This window comes from Octopus sinensis, linkage group LG6 (genome assembly GCF_006345805.1).
Source record: "Octopus sinensis linkage group LG6, ASM634580v1, whole genome shotgun sequence".
Lineage (NCBI taxonomy): Eukaryota > Metazoa > Mollusca > Cephalopoda > Octopoda > Octopodidae > Octopus > Octopus sinensis.
Genome location: NC_043002.1, coordinates 5,379,786 through 5,396,847, shown reverse-complemented (window position 1 = coordinate 5,396,847; position 17,062 = coordinate 5,379,786). Strand labels below are relative to the sequence as shown.

Below are 17,062 nucleotides of genomic sequence, written 5' to 3'. Positions count from 1 at the left end.
AAAGGACTTATTCTTTGAAAGCCTAGTAATTATTCTATTGGTCTCTTTCACTGAACTGCTAAGTTACGGGGACATAAACACACCACCATCGGTTGTCAAGCGATGTTGTGGAGGGGGGATACAAACACAGACACACAAACATATACACACACATACATATATATACACATATATACGACGGGCTTCTTTCAGTTTCCGTCTGCCAAATCCACTCACAAAGCTTTGGTCGGCCCGAGGCTATAGTAGAAGACACTTGCCCAAGGTGCCACGCAGTGTGAATGAACCCAGAACTATGTGGTTGGTAAGGAAGCTACTTACCACACAGCCACTCCTGCACCTATAAATTCCTCTTTACTCTTTACTCTTTTACTTGTTTCAGTCATTTGACTGTGGCCATGCTGGAGCACCGCCTTTAGTTGAGCAAATCGACCCCGGGACTTATTCTTTGTAAACCCAGTACTTATTCTATCAGTCTCTTTTGCCGAACCACTAAGTGACGGGGACGTAAACACACCAGCATCGGTTGTCAAGCGATGTTGGGGGGACAAACACAGACACACAAACATATACACACACATACATATATATATACATATATACGACAGGCTTCTTTCAGTTTCCGTCTACCAAATCCACTCATAAGGCATTGGTCGGCCCGGGGCTATAGCTGAAGACACTTGCCCAAGATGCCACGCAGTGGGACTGAACCCGGAGCCATGTGGTTGGTTAGCAAGCTACTTACCACACAGCAACAGAATTTAATTATGAAAATACAAAAGGATTTTTTAAACATAAAATAGCTTTGAGGGTCCACCAGAATAAAATGGGAATCAAAGGGATCGATAGGGGTTCACTGGTGTGGAGGATTAAATCAACCCCACACAAGAATTCAGAACACAAAGTATCATCTGGTTCAAAACTTCAACAATTCCATCAGTTCACCATTCTGGATGGGCTCTTTATTTTATTGACCCTGAGAGGATGAGAGTCAAAGTTGACTTTAGCAGGATTTGAACTTTGAGTGTGGTGAGTCAGAACAAATACCACAAGGTATAAGCCAGAATATATATCTCAAGTATTTGGTCCTTTGTTCTAATGATTCTTATGTCTTTATTGCCCACAAATATAGAGGGAACAAACAAGGACAGACAAATGGATTAAGTCGATTATATCGACCCCAGTGCATAACTGGTACATGAGCTGGCAGAAACGTTAGCACGAAGGGCGAAATGCTTAGCAGTATTTCGTCTGCAGTTATGTTCTGAGTTCAAATTCCGCCGAGGTCGACTTTGCCTTTCATCCTTTCGGGGTCGATAAATTAAGTACCAGTTACGCACTGGGGTCGATGTAATCAACTTAATCCGTTTGTCTGTCCTTGTTTGTTCCCTCTGTGTGTAGCCTCTTGTGGGCAGTAAAGAAATAGGTACTTATTTAATTGACCCCGAAAGGATGAAAGGCAAGTCGACCTCAGCAGAATTTGAACTCAGAACGTAACGGCAGACAAAATACCACAAAGCATTTCGCCCGGTGTGCTAACGTTTCTGCCAGCTTGCCGCCTTTTGTTCTTTGTTCTAATGATTCTGTAAATGTGTCGCTTCAATTCAAACAGTTGGCTGGCTGGCTAGCTGGCTGGCTGGCTGGCTGGCTGGCTGGCTGGCTGATTGGTTTGCTGGTTGGTTGATGGTTGGTTGGATGGTTGGTTGGTTGGTTGCTGAAAACATTTATTGAACGTTTTAACATTTTCATGACTATTCTTATAATGAAATGTGCCACCTATTTAGTGCTTCAATTAATTTTGAAAATAATTAATGATCTAGCAGGATTTAGTAAATTAACTGTTTCATTTATCATGTGGGTGTTTGGAGAATATATTAACAAAAGTGAGTAAAATAAAATTATGATAGAAGGTGATAATTTAAAACTGTGAGCACTTTAAAACTAAAAGTTTTGTCTAATAGAATCAGAGCCAGTCCCAAGCGGACTGGTATCAAAAGGATTAATGGATTTTTATTTCAGTTGTCATTAAACTTTCATACAAGAAAGAAACGCTCAAAGCAAAGTGTCTAATTTATGCCATGCCATCACAGCATTTAATTCCAGTGGGAGGGAAAAGAAATAGAGAATGTCCAATCTCTATTTTGTTCTGCATCTCACCTGCTGCAGATGACTATTTCATGGAACTGTGCCAAAAATGATGCCAAAAATCATTGGGGATTAAGAATGAGCAAAATTCTATTAGACTGCTTGTTCTGCTAGAAATAGCAACCAAATTTCAGTCGAACCACTTTCTGTAGTCTTTGAAAAGGCAAGTGTTGGATAATGTGGTGCTCGATATAGAATCATCATCATCATCATTTGATGTCCGTGACATGTAAAAAGCACCCACTACCCTCTCGGAGTGGTTGGCGTTACGGAGGGCATCCATCTGTAGAAACTCTGCCAGATCAAGATTGGAGCCTGGTGCAGCTGTCTGGTTCGCCAGCCCTCAGTCAAACTTGTCCAACCCATGCTAGCATGGAAAGCGGACGTTAAACGATGATGATGATGATGATGATGATGATGATGCATGTATCAGACAGAATTTGTTGAGTCAGGTTTTCAACATAGAAATGTCCTTCCTGTCACCACCTGTCACCTTTTCCAAGTAAAGTAATATTTTCCTTGGCTCGATGTTTTTCCTGTGGAAGACCAGAAAAGAACAACATTGCTTGTATGAAAGTAATGCATCACATGATGTTAAGACAAGGTGCTCACACGCATACACGTGTGTGTGTGTGTGTGTGTGTGTGTGTCATCATCATCATCATCATCATTTAACATCTGTCATCCATGCTGGCATGGAGTTGGATGGTTTGACCAGAGCTGGTAAGCTGGAAGGCTGTACCAGGCTATAATCAGATTTGTCATGGTTTCTACAGCTGAATGCACTTCCTTAATGCCAACCATTCTGTAAGGAGTTCTGGTTTTGGTCTTAACCCTTTCATTACCAACCCGGCTGAAACCGGCTCTGGCTCTGAGTACAAATGTTTTTTTTCATAAGTTTTGAATTAAAATCTTCCACCAAACCTTAGTCACAATTTATGTTCCTAACACTAGCTGAATGATAACTGAGTTATTTTACTAAATTCTTTGTTATATTTAAAGTAATCGAAAGAAACACAGAGCATCTCAAAATAAATACGGCAACGAAAGGGTTAAACAACTGAAATGGCTAAATATTTCCTTTCTATTTTCCATGAAAGTTTTCAAAGCATTTTCTTCTTACTTTTTTTAATAAATATTTACTCATGTGTAACCTTTTAACTTTATATATAACAGGCTTCATTCGGTTTCTGTCTACCAAATCCATTCACAAGGCTATAGTCAACCCAGGGTTTGATAGAAGACACTTGCCTGAGGCATCACTCAGTAGAACCGAACCTAAAACCATGTGATCGGAAAGCAAGCTTCTGAACCTCCTACATGGGGTAGTCATGGAAGGACTGCTTGTGAACATAGGTCTGCTCAGTCAGAGCCATATGGTGGATAATTGATATGAAGGCAAAACTATATTATTGCTGTTGTTATTTATCTCCAAACCAGTCATGATCTAGGATCAAAGGTGTCACACTATGGTCATCTTGTTGTTACAGAAGCCATGATGTATCTATGACTATTTAATTCAATCAACAATATTATCATCGCTTATGTATTTCCTTTGCAAGATTCCTGATGTGAAATTGTGTATTGAAGCAGATATTGTTATATTTCAGATTGATAATTTTATATATATTTAATTTTATTTGTTAGGGAATAAAAATTCCGGCATAACAGGGGTTCAAATTATTCTCAATGAAGAAATATATATTTTCATTTAGAGATAGCAGGCCTCTTCATCTCACCATATAAAAAAGAATTTTTATTTTAAATACCTACTACTTTATAACTTGGCTACTTGTGTTTCATGAGGTACATTTCCCAGTTCCTAAACCACGCCGTGTTTTGCTGGACCATTCTTAAAATATAACCCCATATATATGGTGAGATGAAGGGGCCTACTATCTCTAAATCATCATCATCATCATCATCATCGTTTAGCGTCCGCTTTCCATGCTAGCATGGGTTGGACGGTTCAACTGGGGTCTGTGAAGCCAGAAGGCTGCATCAGGCCCAGTCTGATCTGGCAGTGTTTCTACGGCTGGATGCCCTTCCTAATGCCAACCACTCCGTGAGTGTAGTGGGTGCTTTTTACGTGCCTATATATATATATATTATATATATATATAACCATATGCACTATGTCCTCATTCTTCACTTCAACTTTACTATTATTCTCAATTTGGTGTCTTTTGCCTGGAAATCCTTCATCACACATCTGGAGAATGAACTGAACATCCAGACTCGAGAATGAACTGAACAGGACAGGAGACACATGGATGGAGAGTCACCGGGGAGGTCACATGATGTGTGACAAAGGTTTCCAGACAAAGGACACTAAAATAATAAAGATAATAAAGCTGAAGTGATGAATGAGTATATAGTGAATGTGGTAACTTGGGGGAAAAAAAAATTGATCATCCCAAAATATAACAATAATATCATCATCATTAGTTCCATCCTCTATCTGGAGAAAGGGCTGACTCAGTTATTTTGCAACATCTAGAAGTTACTTTTCTCCTATAAGTCATCCCTCAACTGTTGAGTGAGTTTGATAACTGGTATTTAATTGATTAAGACGGTGAAAAATATTTAGGTTTACAACAAAGTTTTGATCTTGCTAACCAAGGAACCTTTACATAAGTGCTTGACCTGTTATAAATAGTAGCCAAATCTTCATTGCACATATTACTTCTGTGTATATCTTACATCAATGCACATTTTATATTTTAATGTATTCATGCAAGTATTATGCAATCTTAATAATAATATAACCTCTACATATTCTACCTGAAAATTAATATTTCATTCTCTTACCTTTTTCCTTGTTGTTTTTTGCATCATCATCATCGTTTAACGTCCGCTTTCCATGCTAGCATGGGTTAGATGGTTCGACCGGGGTCTGGGAAGCCAGAAGGCTGCACCAGGCTCCATTCTGATCTGGCAGTGTTTCTACAGCTGGATGCCCTTCCTAACGCCAACCACTCCATGAGTGTAGTGGGTGCTTTTTACGTGCCACTGGCACAGGTGCCAGGGGAGGCTGGCAACGGCCACGATTAGTAGTTGGTGCTTTTTACATGCCACCGGCACAGAAGCCAGTCAAGGTGGCACTGGCATCGACCACATACGGATGGTGCTTTTTACATGCCACCAGCACAGGTGCCAGGGGAGGCTGGCAACGGCCACGATAGGGAGGCCAAAACAAAATTGATTATATAATGTGGGTCTAGATACATTGTTTTCTTAAAAAGGAAAAATTTGGGTGATCAAGGTATGATACCTTTAATTTTAAATCGGTGTAATCATGGCTAAATCGAAGGTAAATAACAACAACAGCAATGCAATTTTTAACTTAGGGATCTTGCCATTTGTGGTATGGTGCTAAATCTTACTGCTGCCAATAGGTTCAAGCATGGCTGCGTGAATTAGGAATTCATCTCAATTTTTTGTGACACTTTGAGCAAAGCCTTGACAGTGATATTTGGACAAAGAAATTGTGGCTAAGCTCATCAGAGGAATCATTCCTATTCTTAGACAGTTACTTAATTGGTCATCCAGTTTAACACTGCCAACTACCCACATCATGAATTCATACCAGACAACCTCCTTCCATTTTAACCCTTTAGTGTTCGCATTATTCTGCCAAAATTAATCCTTTTTCATCTACATTGTTTTGAAGTAATCATGCATTATCTTGTAGCTATGAGATTTTGATGAGGTAGCTGTTAATTTTTAAAACGATATTGTAGGGTTGGTGTGAGAGACCAGATCTGACCAGTTTGAACATAAAACAGGCAGAATACTTTTGGCCAGATATGGTTGGTTTAAATGCTAAAGAGTTAATAGTCTCAAAGTCCTGAAAAAGTGTTTATTCTAATCTTCTCCATATTCTACTATTCTGTTATTCTACTGTTGTCTATTCTTCTTTTATTATTCTACTATTTTATTCTACTATTCTACTGTTCTCTTGCTCAATTTTCTATTCTATTTTTGTTTACTATTCTGCTGTCATATTCCAATATTCTCCTGTTTTACTGCTGTACACCTGAAATATCTCCTACTGTTTTCTTTCATAAAACTAGATGGGCTGATGGTTCTGAAATAGATTACACAAACTGGGATGAAGGAGAACCAAGCGACATCTATAAGAACCCATGTACCATTTTGGATACGATGTCAGGTCAGTCACAACATCAATGTTCTTTATATGATACTACCTTTCTTTATCATCATCATCATCATCCAATATTTTAAATCCAGGTTTTGTCCCCGTTAATGCAGTAGGGGGGATCTACCTCAATGCTATAGCAACCAAAGTAGGCAGGTGCAGTCAGTCCACCGCAATCTTTGGCTGATGCCCATTCTCCCTTCCTTTCATGAAGCTTTTTGGGAGCTTGATTTTCTACAGGGAGCATGTCCTTGCTTACCCCCTACCTCAGTTTCTAGACATGAGCGGTCCCGTGACCAAGGCCTCTACCACAATTTTTAAGAAATGTGGTGGAAAACTAGCTCAGGAAGGCAGGGACGCTACTCCCTAAGACCCCTTTCAGAGCCCCACTACCAATTCCTTTGTTTTTTCTAATGTTTATCTGTATATACTTTAGTACAATATGGCCTAATTTTTGTACCTAAAAATTGGTAATATATTTTATATTCACCTCATATTTTACATTTAAGATGCAGGCATGGATGTGTGGCTAAGCTGGTTGCTTCCCAACAATATGGTTTCAGGTTCAGTCCCATTGTGTGGCATTTTGGACAGCCCCAGGTCAACCAAAATCTCATGAGAGAATTTAGTAGAAGGAACCTGAAAGAAGTCCATTGTGTGTGTGTGTGTGTGTTTTCTTGTCTCCTTGTCTTGACCTCATATGACAGCAGTAAATGTGAGTCATTGTCATAAAAGCAACATCATCATCATCATCATCATCATTTAACGTCCGTTTTCCATGCTAGCATGGGTCGGACAGTTCGACAGGAGGCTGCACCAGGCTCCAGTCTGATCTGGCAGTGTTTCTACAGCTGGATGCCCTTCCTAATGCCAACCACTCCATGAGTGTAGTGGGTGCTTTTTTTTTAGCATTTGTATTTCTTTTTTTTTTGTAATTTTTGTAATTTTTTATTTGAATTTTTATCTGAATTATGGCTTGTACTGTAGGGTCCAGCGAACCTAATTTACATGTACCTATTTTACACATAATTATGGGTTTTAAAAAATTAAAATATAGTTTATAGTATTGAACGATGATAAAGTGATATAAGGGTCTGATGATTGGGGTTACATTTTAAGAAGGGTTCCAGCAAAACACGGAGTGGTTTAGGAACCGGGAAATGTACCTCATGAAACACTTGTAGCCAAGTTATAAAACAGTAGGTATTTAAAATAAAAATTCTTTTTTATATGGTGAGATGAAGGGGCCTACTATCTCTAAATGAAAATATATATTTTTTCATTGAGAATAATTTGAACCCCTGTTATGCCGGAATTTTTATTCCCTAACAAATATAATTAAATATATATATATATATATATATATATATATATATATATATATATACATATATACATATATACATATATATATATATATATATATATATACATATATTACACAAAGTAAATCATAAAAATACATTTTAGCCAGGTCTAAAGAGCACATTGCAAATTTTAGTAAAAGGACTATAATGCTTATATAACCATGACCTTATGCTTGTTTTGGGAAGCCTTGTGGAAATTACATTTCAAAGGAGAACTTCACTAATGAATGCACACCTGTGAATTCACTGGGTGGAGCTCAGATAAACATTGACACAAGTACAAATAAATGGTCATAACAGTGCACACGATATACGAGAAGTCATGAAAGGCCACACGCAGACTGAGCATCCCTTGCTGTCTCTGTATGATGCAGATGAACTTTTCAGCACCAATATTTGGTAGGGAAACGGAAACAACAAAGAGGTTCTAGAACATTGCACTTCTGGAAATCAAAAGTTGAGGAAAATATTTATTTTATCATTTATTTAATTTGTATTGCATTTTCTAAGCAATGCAGTCATTGGTTGGTCTTTTCCAACTGGCCAACGACTGGCCTGTAACGTTACTAATAACAGAATAAATATTGCAAGGGGACTTTATTTGAAAACATTGTTTTTATTTGTTTTCACGTTGACCTTTACATTTTTGCTGATATATACATTACAGAAAGAGAGAAAGACGCATACACACACACACACACACAAGTAATCACTTTATAATCAGATATACACCTTGCAGTTTATAGCCTATTCATATGTATGTATATATTTCTGAAGTGTATATATATCAGCAAAAATCATTATCAGTTTAACATCTGCTTTTCCATGCTTGCATGGATCAGACAAAATTTGTTAAGGCAGATTTTTTTATAGCCAGATGCCCTTCCTATTTCCAATCAATATAACATTCTGCACAGTTATTATCTCCCAAATTCCCCTCATAAGTAATATCTGAGGAATTGAACCTGGGACTATGTGGTTATAAACTGAATTTTTTAATCATTCAACTTTGCCTGTAACACTCTGAATTGAATCAATGTTATGAGACACAGATGCAATAAAGAGAGTAGGCTCAGTTAAGCTAATTAGATTAGCTGGAGCTGGGATAGTACACAGCCTGTTAGTTCAGAGAAGAGACTATCATAGTAGTGGTAGAAGGGACAGTGAGTGGACATAGCTGTATTGCAATTGACCTGTATGTAGAGGTGAGCCAACAAGCAGCATAGATAAGCCAGTAACGTTATGCTAAGGCATTTATTCAACCTCTTCCATGAATTCTCAATGGCGAATACAACGGCAACATCGGCCTGCGCCGATGGAACCGTGACTGGCTTGCTATCTCCAGTGAACTGGCGCAGGACCGTCGTGCGTGGGCTGCCATGGTTTGAGATGCCTTGAGGGTGGTAGAAGAAGCCAACTCAACCTGCCCAGGGTGAATATCGCCACAAGTACAAGTAAGTATTTATTCAGCTGTAGATTGGCTGAATAGAAACCTTACTCAACATGCTAGAAAAAATAGTAAATAAATCTCTTTAATGTGTAAAATATAAAAAAAAACTTACATTAGACAATTTTCCCCTTATATACAAAAACATAGGAAGGTTGAGGCTAAAGTACCATTGAGCATAAATCTGCAGGGAGCATATTGTATTAAAAGGATGGTAATGTTGTCCTTGTTGAATGGGTTAAACTAATATGTTTGAGACATTATTTTAATTATGGATGCCCTTCCTGTCACCAACCCTTGCTTTTCCTGTTTTCAAGATAAGTGAATGAGAAGTAGACAGACACAGACACTCACACAAGCATGCATACATTCACACATGTGTGTGTATGTGTGTGTGTGTGTGTACTCTGAAAGGAAACTGTTGTACACACACGTGTGTGTGTATATACAACAGTCTCCTTTCAGTTTCCATCTACCAAATATACTCACAAAGCTTTGGCTTGCCTGGGGCTACAATTAAAGACACCTGTCCAGGGAGCCGCGCACTGGGACTGAGCTGAAAACCATGCAATTGGGAAGTGAACTGCTTAACCACACAGTCATGCCTGTATCTATCTATGTCCATTAAAAAAAGAAAAGGGGTGGGGATATCTTGGAATTTTCTGTCCAAAACAGAAAATTTTCAAAACAAAAGCAACAGATGGGCCACTTATTTTGGCTTTGCACATGCACAAAATTTCATAGTTCATGCAGTAATACTAAATATAATCTAATACAATTTATGAAATATGAACCAGATGGCTGCACCAGGCTCCAGTCTTGATCTGGCAGAGTTTCTACAGTTAGGAAGGGCATCCAGCTGTAGAAACTCTGCCAGATCAAGACTGGAGCCTGGTGCAGCCATCTGGTTCGCCAGCCCACAGTCAAACCATCCAACACATGCTAGCATGGAAAGCGGACGTTAAACGACAACGATGATGATGACGATGATTGTTGGTTAAGATTTTATGATTTATGGTTAGAGTTTCAGGTTGGGGTTGGTTGCAGTTGAAATGCTTTTATTGATAGAAATATAAAAAAAAGAATTTATTTTTATTAGTGGAACTCAAAGCAGATAAAGCTATGAATAATAGCTTGTAAATACTGGATTAGAAGACACTTTGGATTAAAACCATTTGCAGGGAGCCTTAGACTTATCCTATCGGTCTCTTTTGCTGAACCGCTAAGTTACAGGGACATAAACACACCAGCGTCGGTTGTCGAGCGATGTTGGTGAGGACAAACACAGACACACAAACACACAGACACACAAACACACATACACACACATATATATATATAGATAGATATATACATATACATATATATGACGGGCTTCTTTCATTTTCCGTCTACCAAATCCACTCACAAGGCTTTGGTCAGCTCGAGGCTATAGTAGAAAAGACTTGCCCAAGGTGCCACGCAGTGGGACTGAACCCAAAACCATGTTGTTGGTAAGCAAGCTACTTACCACACAGCCACTCCTGCGCCTATATATAAATAGCGTGCATTTATATGGAACACAGTGTAAATAACTGACATTGCTGATATTCTTAGGAACACATTGTCTGAAAATAAGATGAGATATTTATAACCAGAACACCTCTCAGCATAGGTCTGTTTGATCAGAAATGACCAGGGGTTAAGCAACAACAATAGCAACTATAAATTTGTTGTTTTCTGTCTATATAAGAAATCAATATGAATTCCACACACTTTCTGTCCTTCTCTTTTAGTCTCTAATCTTTCTCTGCAGGAAAATGGCGCACTATCAACTGCTATGCTTTAATTCCTGCTCTTTGCAAAGGACAAGACAACCATGAAATTTCAGATAAACATCATGAAACCGTTTTAACTGGAGGTTGTCCACCAGGATTTGCATTATTTGGTAAGTACTGACATCTTTATTTCTTTGGCCACAAGCATTTTCAACCACAATCCCATAACTTATTTTTACCTGTGATCCATAGGTGTGCCCTGAGTTATTAAACTAAATCCAAAAAATGTCTGGATTTTTAGAAACTGAGTGTTTTTAATGCACATTCTTGATGCATTGGAGCATGTGAATTCCTTTGTAGTAAAAGTACAAAGCATGCAACAGTCTTTGTTTAGTTTTATGTCCATTTTTCCTTGCTAGCATGGGTTTGATGAATACATATTAATTGATTTGTTTTAATAGTCAGATGATTTTTCTGTCACTAGCGCTCACCTGTGTCTTTGAAGTGAGTTTTCATTCCACTTGTCTTTGAAAGTGCAGAACTACCGAGTAGTTTGTTGACTGATAAATAATAAGATAGAACACCTTTTGTAGTTCAGTGATCTTTCATGTGAGCATAGAATGTAAATATTCACATAAACATACACACACACACACATAATAGGCTTTGTTTAGTTTCCACTTACCAACCCTTGTTACCAAGTCCAATCCATGCCAGCATAGGAAAACAGATGTTAAATGATGATGATGATAATGATTACCAGATTCACTCATAAAAGACTTACCCTTAGTGGAACTGAGCCTGAGATGACATGGTTGTAAAGCAAAGTTCTTAATCACCCACCCCATGTCCTCACCTAGTTATCTTTGTTTTAAAACAATAATAATAATCATGTTTTATATAATAACATTAAAAAAAAATCTGACAGTGTGCCATAACTTTTTTAGTGGCTTCTTGAGCCGATGAAGAAACCTCTACAGTTCAAATCTTAAAAGAGTCAATACTTTGCCTTGTTCCTACAAGTTTATCCCATCAGAACATTGGAACAAAGCACTGAAAATCAGCAGAAAGCACTTGTCCTACATGTCGTTTAGTGGAACTGAAATTGAAGCCACATGGCTGCTAAGTAAAAAGAGGTTTTAATGTAGGGTGTAGGAAGTGAGATACAGTAAAGACAACAAGTGAAAGGAAAGGTGTGTCCAACAGATCCGGGCCTGTTGGATGCAGAGGACATGTATAAAATGTAACCAGCTATAAAAAAAATATTTTTCTTTCTTATTTTCATTCCAAGCCACACTGCACATCAACTTGCTCTCAGGCAGTTCCAACAACATATACTCACACAACTGAGTGAGAAAGGGGCACTGAGTACTCAACCCTTCATACATTGTGATGTAGCTGATGCTGAGGGCAAAAAAGAAACAGAATAATTGACCCCAGTATTGACCCCAGTATTTGAACTGGGAACCAGAACAAATACCACAAAGTATTCTATGTGAAGCTCTTCTAATTGTGTCTAAAAGACATCATGTCCTGGCTTTATGATTCTATCCTATTTTATTAAAAATATTCTATCTCTGTCATCACAAATTTAAAACATGAGACCTCATAGTTCTATTGATATTTAGTCTATAAAGTATATAGGCGCAGGCATGGTTGTGTGGTTAACATGTATGCTTTGCAATCACATGGTTTTAGGTTCAGTCCCACTAAACCTTAGGAAAGTGTCTCTCACCAAAACCAGCTAATGCATTACAGATGGATTTGATAAAAGGAAATTATAGTGTGTGTGTGTAGATGTGTGTGTATTTTGGGATTTTGCTTGCCATAATATTTGAGTGAGATGTTGTTGATGTTGATATTCTATGCTGACAATACAACTAGTTGCTAAGGCGGCAAGCTGGCAGAAATGTTAACACACCGGGCGAAATGCGTAGCCGTATTTTGCCTGCCATTACGTTCTGAGTTCAAATTCTGCCGACGTCGACTTTGCCTTTCATCCTTTCGGGGTCAATTAAATAAGTACCAGTTATGCACTGGGGTTGATGTAATCGACTTAATCCCTTTGTCTGTCCTTGTTTGTCCCCTCTGTGTTTAGCCCCTTGTGGGTAGTAAAGAAATAAATACAACCAGTTGCTCTGTGCTTTCAATGACTAGTATGGAACTTAAAATCCCTGATGTGAAAAACAAGGGTTGGCAAAAGAAAGAGTAGCTGGCTATAAAATCCTACCCTAAAATCAATTCCCATCTAACCCATGCCAGCATGAAAAAAACAGACATTAAACAAATAACACAAATAAGCTTGTATGCGTAATTCTGAGATTAAGTTTCCCCAGTCATTTACACAAAAATATTAGCTTGTTTGTCATTTTGTTTTATTTGTTCTTGTTATTTATTCACAGGTAATAAATGTTTCAAGATTGAAGGTACAGGCTACCGTGAACAACTTGGTTGGCAAGCAGCACAAGAAAAATGTCACAGTTACGGTAAACTCTTTGGGCTTGCAAGTATACAGACAAGATTCGAGCAAGGTAAACATTTAAAAACAACCATATCTTCATTATTTACATTGTTTACATTATTTACATTCGACGGATATTTGTCCTCATCTTGTTTGTTGTTAACACAATGTTTCGTCTGATACACCCTCCAGCCTTCTTCAGGTGTCATGGGGAAATTTCAAACCTGGGTTCTCATTCCTAAGGTATTTTTCATATGTTGTCTTCAATGGGAGAGTCCATCATGTATATATACACACATTCAAGTGTGACCATAACCTTGTGGTCTATGCTCGGGGTGTAACCAGTCCACTTATGCATGCCTTTTCTTCATTGGACACTAAACTCTGCTTGCGAAGACCAGTTGAGGCAAGTGAAATTGAAGTCGAAATCAAACTTGGTGATTGGCATCCGTTGCTAGTGGAGCGCTAAGAGTACCATATGAGTGAGATCGTTGCCAGAGCAACAAGCTGGCCTTCGTGTCAATGGTACGTTAAACACACCATTCAAGCATGATCATTACCGCGTCGCCTTACTAGCACTTGTGCTGGTGGCACGTGAAACATTCGAGCGAGGTCGTTGCCAGTGCCACTGGACTGGCTCCTGTGCAGGTGGCACATAAAAGGTACCATTTGGGTGTGGCCGTTGCCAGTCCACCAAACTGGCCCTCATACCAGTGACAGGTAAAAGCACCCAACACATACACATATGCACCATGCTCACACCTTTACAGAAGTGTATCTTTTAATTAATTTTGCAGCTTTCCTCACCCTGATGATGAAATCTCTGAACATTTCGTTATGGATTGGTATGCGTAAAGGTCTTGACTATTTGACATGGGTGGACAATTCCCCTCTCTCCTTTTTCCACTTCAGTACACTCGCCGTTGAGGAATTACTTCAATACACTGGTACAGTGAGTACTACAAGATATTTCTTATTCATTTATTTATTTGTGTTTTCATTATTACATATTGAAATAAATTTTGAGTTTTTTACATTTTTTAAAAATAAATTAATCAAGGATGAAAGTTCAGTGCCATGATCTTTACTCGCAGTAATCTGCTAGCAAAATGAATACTGACCAATGGGTAGACAAAACATTTGTTGGTCAATGTATGCAAGAAATCTATAGGAGGGGGAGTTAATTGATAGGAGAAATCAGGTTTAGATATTTGCAACAAAATTAACTTTGCCATAGTTACGTGGTTAAGGAGCTTGCTTTGCAACCAAATGTTCTTGGGTTCAATTCTACTACATGGCATTTTGGCCAAGCACCTTCTACTATAACCCCAGGCTGACCAATGCCTTATGAATGAATTTGGTGGATGGAAACTCTATGAAAGCCCACAGTGTGTGTGTGTGTGTGTGTGTGTCCTTGTATGTCTTTGTCTATGTATGTCCCTTCCACTATTTGCTAATTAGTGTTGGTTTGTTTACATCCCCCATAGCTTAGTAGTTTTGTCAAGAGACCAATAGAATAAGCACCAGGCTTCAAAAAACAAGTACTGGAGTTGATTTATTCAAACTAAACCTTTCAGTATGGTGCCCCACCATGGCCATAGTCAAATGACTGGAACAAGTAAAGACAGAAAATATAAGATAAGTGAACATCAGCAGAATTCCAATTGAGGGGTTTCTCTCTTACAAAAATGGATCCACCATTAACAGCCTAATTTGTGACAGACACAAAATTAAAATTTTGTTTGTTTGTTTATTCCTTCTCGAGCCATGCCTGGCTCATAAGGGCCAGTTTCCCAGTTTCCTTGGCGTATAGGTTCCCCACCTGGATGGGACGCCGGTCTGTCACAGATGAGCTGCAAGATGCAGGAGGAAAGAATGAAAGTTGAGGCAAAAGAGTCAGCAGAACTTCACCATTACCTTCTGCTGGAGCCGTGTGGAGCTTAGGTGTTTCGCTCATAAACACACACATCGCCTGGTCTGAGATTTGAACCTGCTATCCCTCGACCACAAGTCCGCTGCTCTAACCACTAGGCCATGTGCCTCCACAAAATTAAAATGTTACAGGATGATTACATTTGCACCCTGTTGCATGAGAAAGCTTTCATCCGAACCTATTCAACCCCCATGTGGGTATGTTTGTGTTATATGCATCCAATGACTAGGTGGTCATGGTGTTGTTAAAGGGAATGGTGAGAGAGGCCTGTCATCTGAAGTGAACATGCATTTGTGTGTGTGTCTGTGTGTGTCTGTGTGTGTATGTACCTATGCATGTGTATGTGTTTGCAACCAACATATGTCAGTAAATTTATGTAATACGTGAGACTAACAAAACAAGTTACTCTATGGCAGGGGTGGGCAAACTACGGCCCGCGGGCTTCATGCGGCCCGCGGTCAAAAAAGTTTGCCCACCCCTGCTCTATGGTAAAGCCACCATATTTCTACTTAGGATGCAGAATACTCCTCTGGAGATGGTTCCCCAACATCACCACCACCACCTGCCATATTATTCAAAAAAAATAGTTCCTCTATACTTCTTCATGGTTGAGTGATTAACAATTTGAAGAGTTATCCATCTGTAACAGCAACTGGTCCAGCATCAACTAAAAGACCATCCTTCATTATTAACAGAAAAAAACATAAAAGTAAAGATGTAAATAGATGTAATGTTGTATAATGAATGGTTCCTGAGATTGGTAATGAGTTGTACTATGCATGTGTGTGAGTGTGTGTGCATGCACACTCACACACGTTTTAGTTTGTATCACTGTTTCCTTGTGTGTCTATATATGCTCTGCCTAATGGCATGTATGTTTGTGTGTGTATGTGTGTGTGTGTGTATGTGTATCTATGTGTGTTTCTGTTTGGCAGTCATCATCATCATCATCGTTTAACGTCCGCTTTCCATGCTAGCATGGGTTGGACGATTTTGACTGAGGGCTGGCAAACCAGACGGCCGCACCAGGGTTCAATCTTGATCTGGCAGGGTTTCTACAGCTGGATGCCCTTCCAAACGCCAACCACTCCGAGAGTGTAGTGGGTGCTTTTTACGTGCCACCGGCACGGGGGCCAGTCAGGCAGTACTGGCAATGACCTCGCTCGAATCTTTTACACATGCCACCGGCACAGGTGCCAGTAAGGCGATGCTGGTAACGATCACACTCGAATGGTGTCTTTTACGTGCTACTAGCACAGAGGCCAGATAGCTGCTCTGGCAACGATCACGCTCAGATGGTGCTCTTAATACCCTACTAGCACAGGGCTCGAGTGCCAGTAAGGCGACGCTGGTAACAGTCATGCTCGAATGGTGCCTTTTAAGTGCCACTGGCACGGAAGCCGGTTAGCCGCTCTGTCAATGATCACACTCATATAGTGCTCTTTGCACCCCGCTAGCATGGACGCCTGCACCCCGCTATATGTGTAAATTTGCATAGAATGACAGATCAGCAGAAATGTTTGCATCAGACAAAATACCTTGCAGTTCATTATGTTCTGAATTCAGTCTTCACCTAAGTGCCACTTAACCATAGGAACACTCTCTCTGAGTCACAATTGTCCAGTTTGGACAAGTTGTCGTACAACCAGAGTAGATACGCTGGCAGCAGTGTGCCAAGGCTTTCCTCCTGCATTGTGTTTTGAGGAATGCTGGGTGAAGTGGTAGATGTGGGGGTGGGGGGAATAAGTCCCCTAGTCGGACAGACATATCATTAACGGACCCTAGCAATGGAC

The 17,062-nt window shown here is 39.3% G+C and overlaps 1 protein-coding gene across 2 annotated transcripts in view; it reads left to right on the top strand.

The window, feature by feature from the left end:
* The window catches only part of LOC115213017 (C-type mannose receptor 2-like), a 261,506-nt gene that overhangs the window by 228,662 nt on the left and 15,782 nt on the right, over positions 1-17,062 (top strand). For both annotated transcript variants that reach the window (XM_029781915.2, XM_029781914.2), the window contains exons 33-36: positions 6,219-6,316; positions 10,914-11,045; positions 13,278-13,406; positions 14,134-14,288. In XM_029781915.2, coding sequence (XP_029637775.1) covers positions 6,219-6,316; positions 10,914-11,045; positions 13,278-13,406; positions 14,134-14,288 — 514 coding nt within the window. The remainder of the gene's footprint in view (positions 1-6,218; positions 6,317-10,913; positions 11,046-13,277; positions 13,407-14,133; positions 14,289-17,062) is intronic.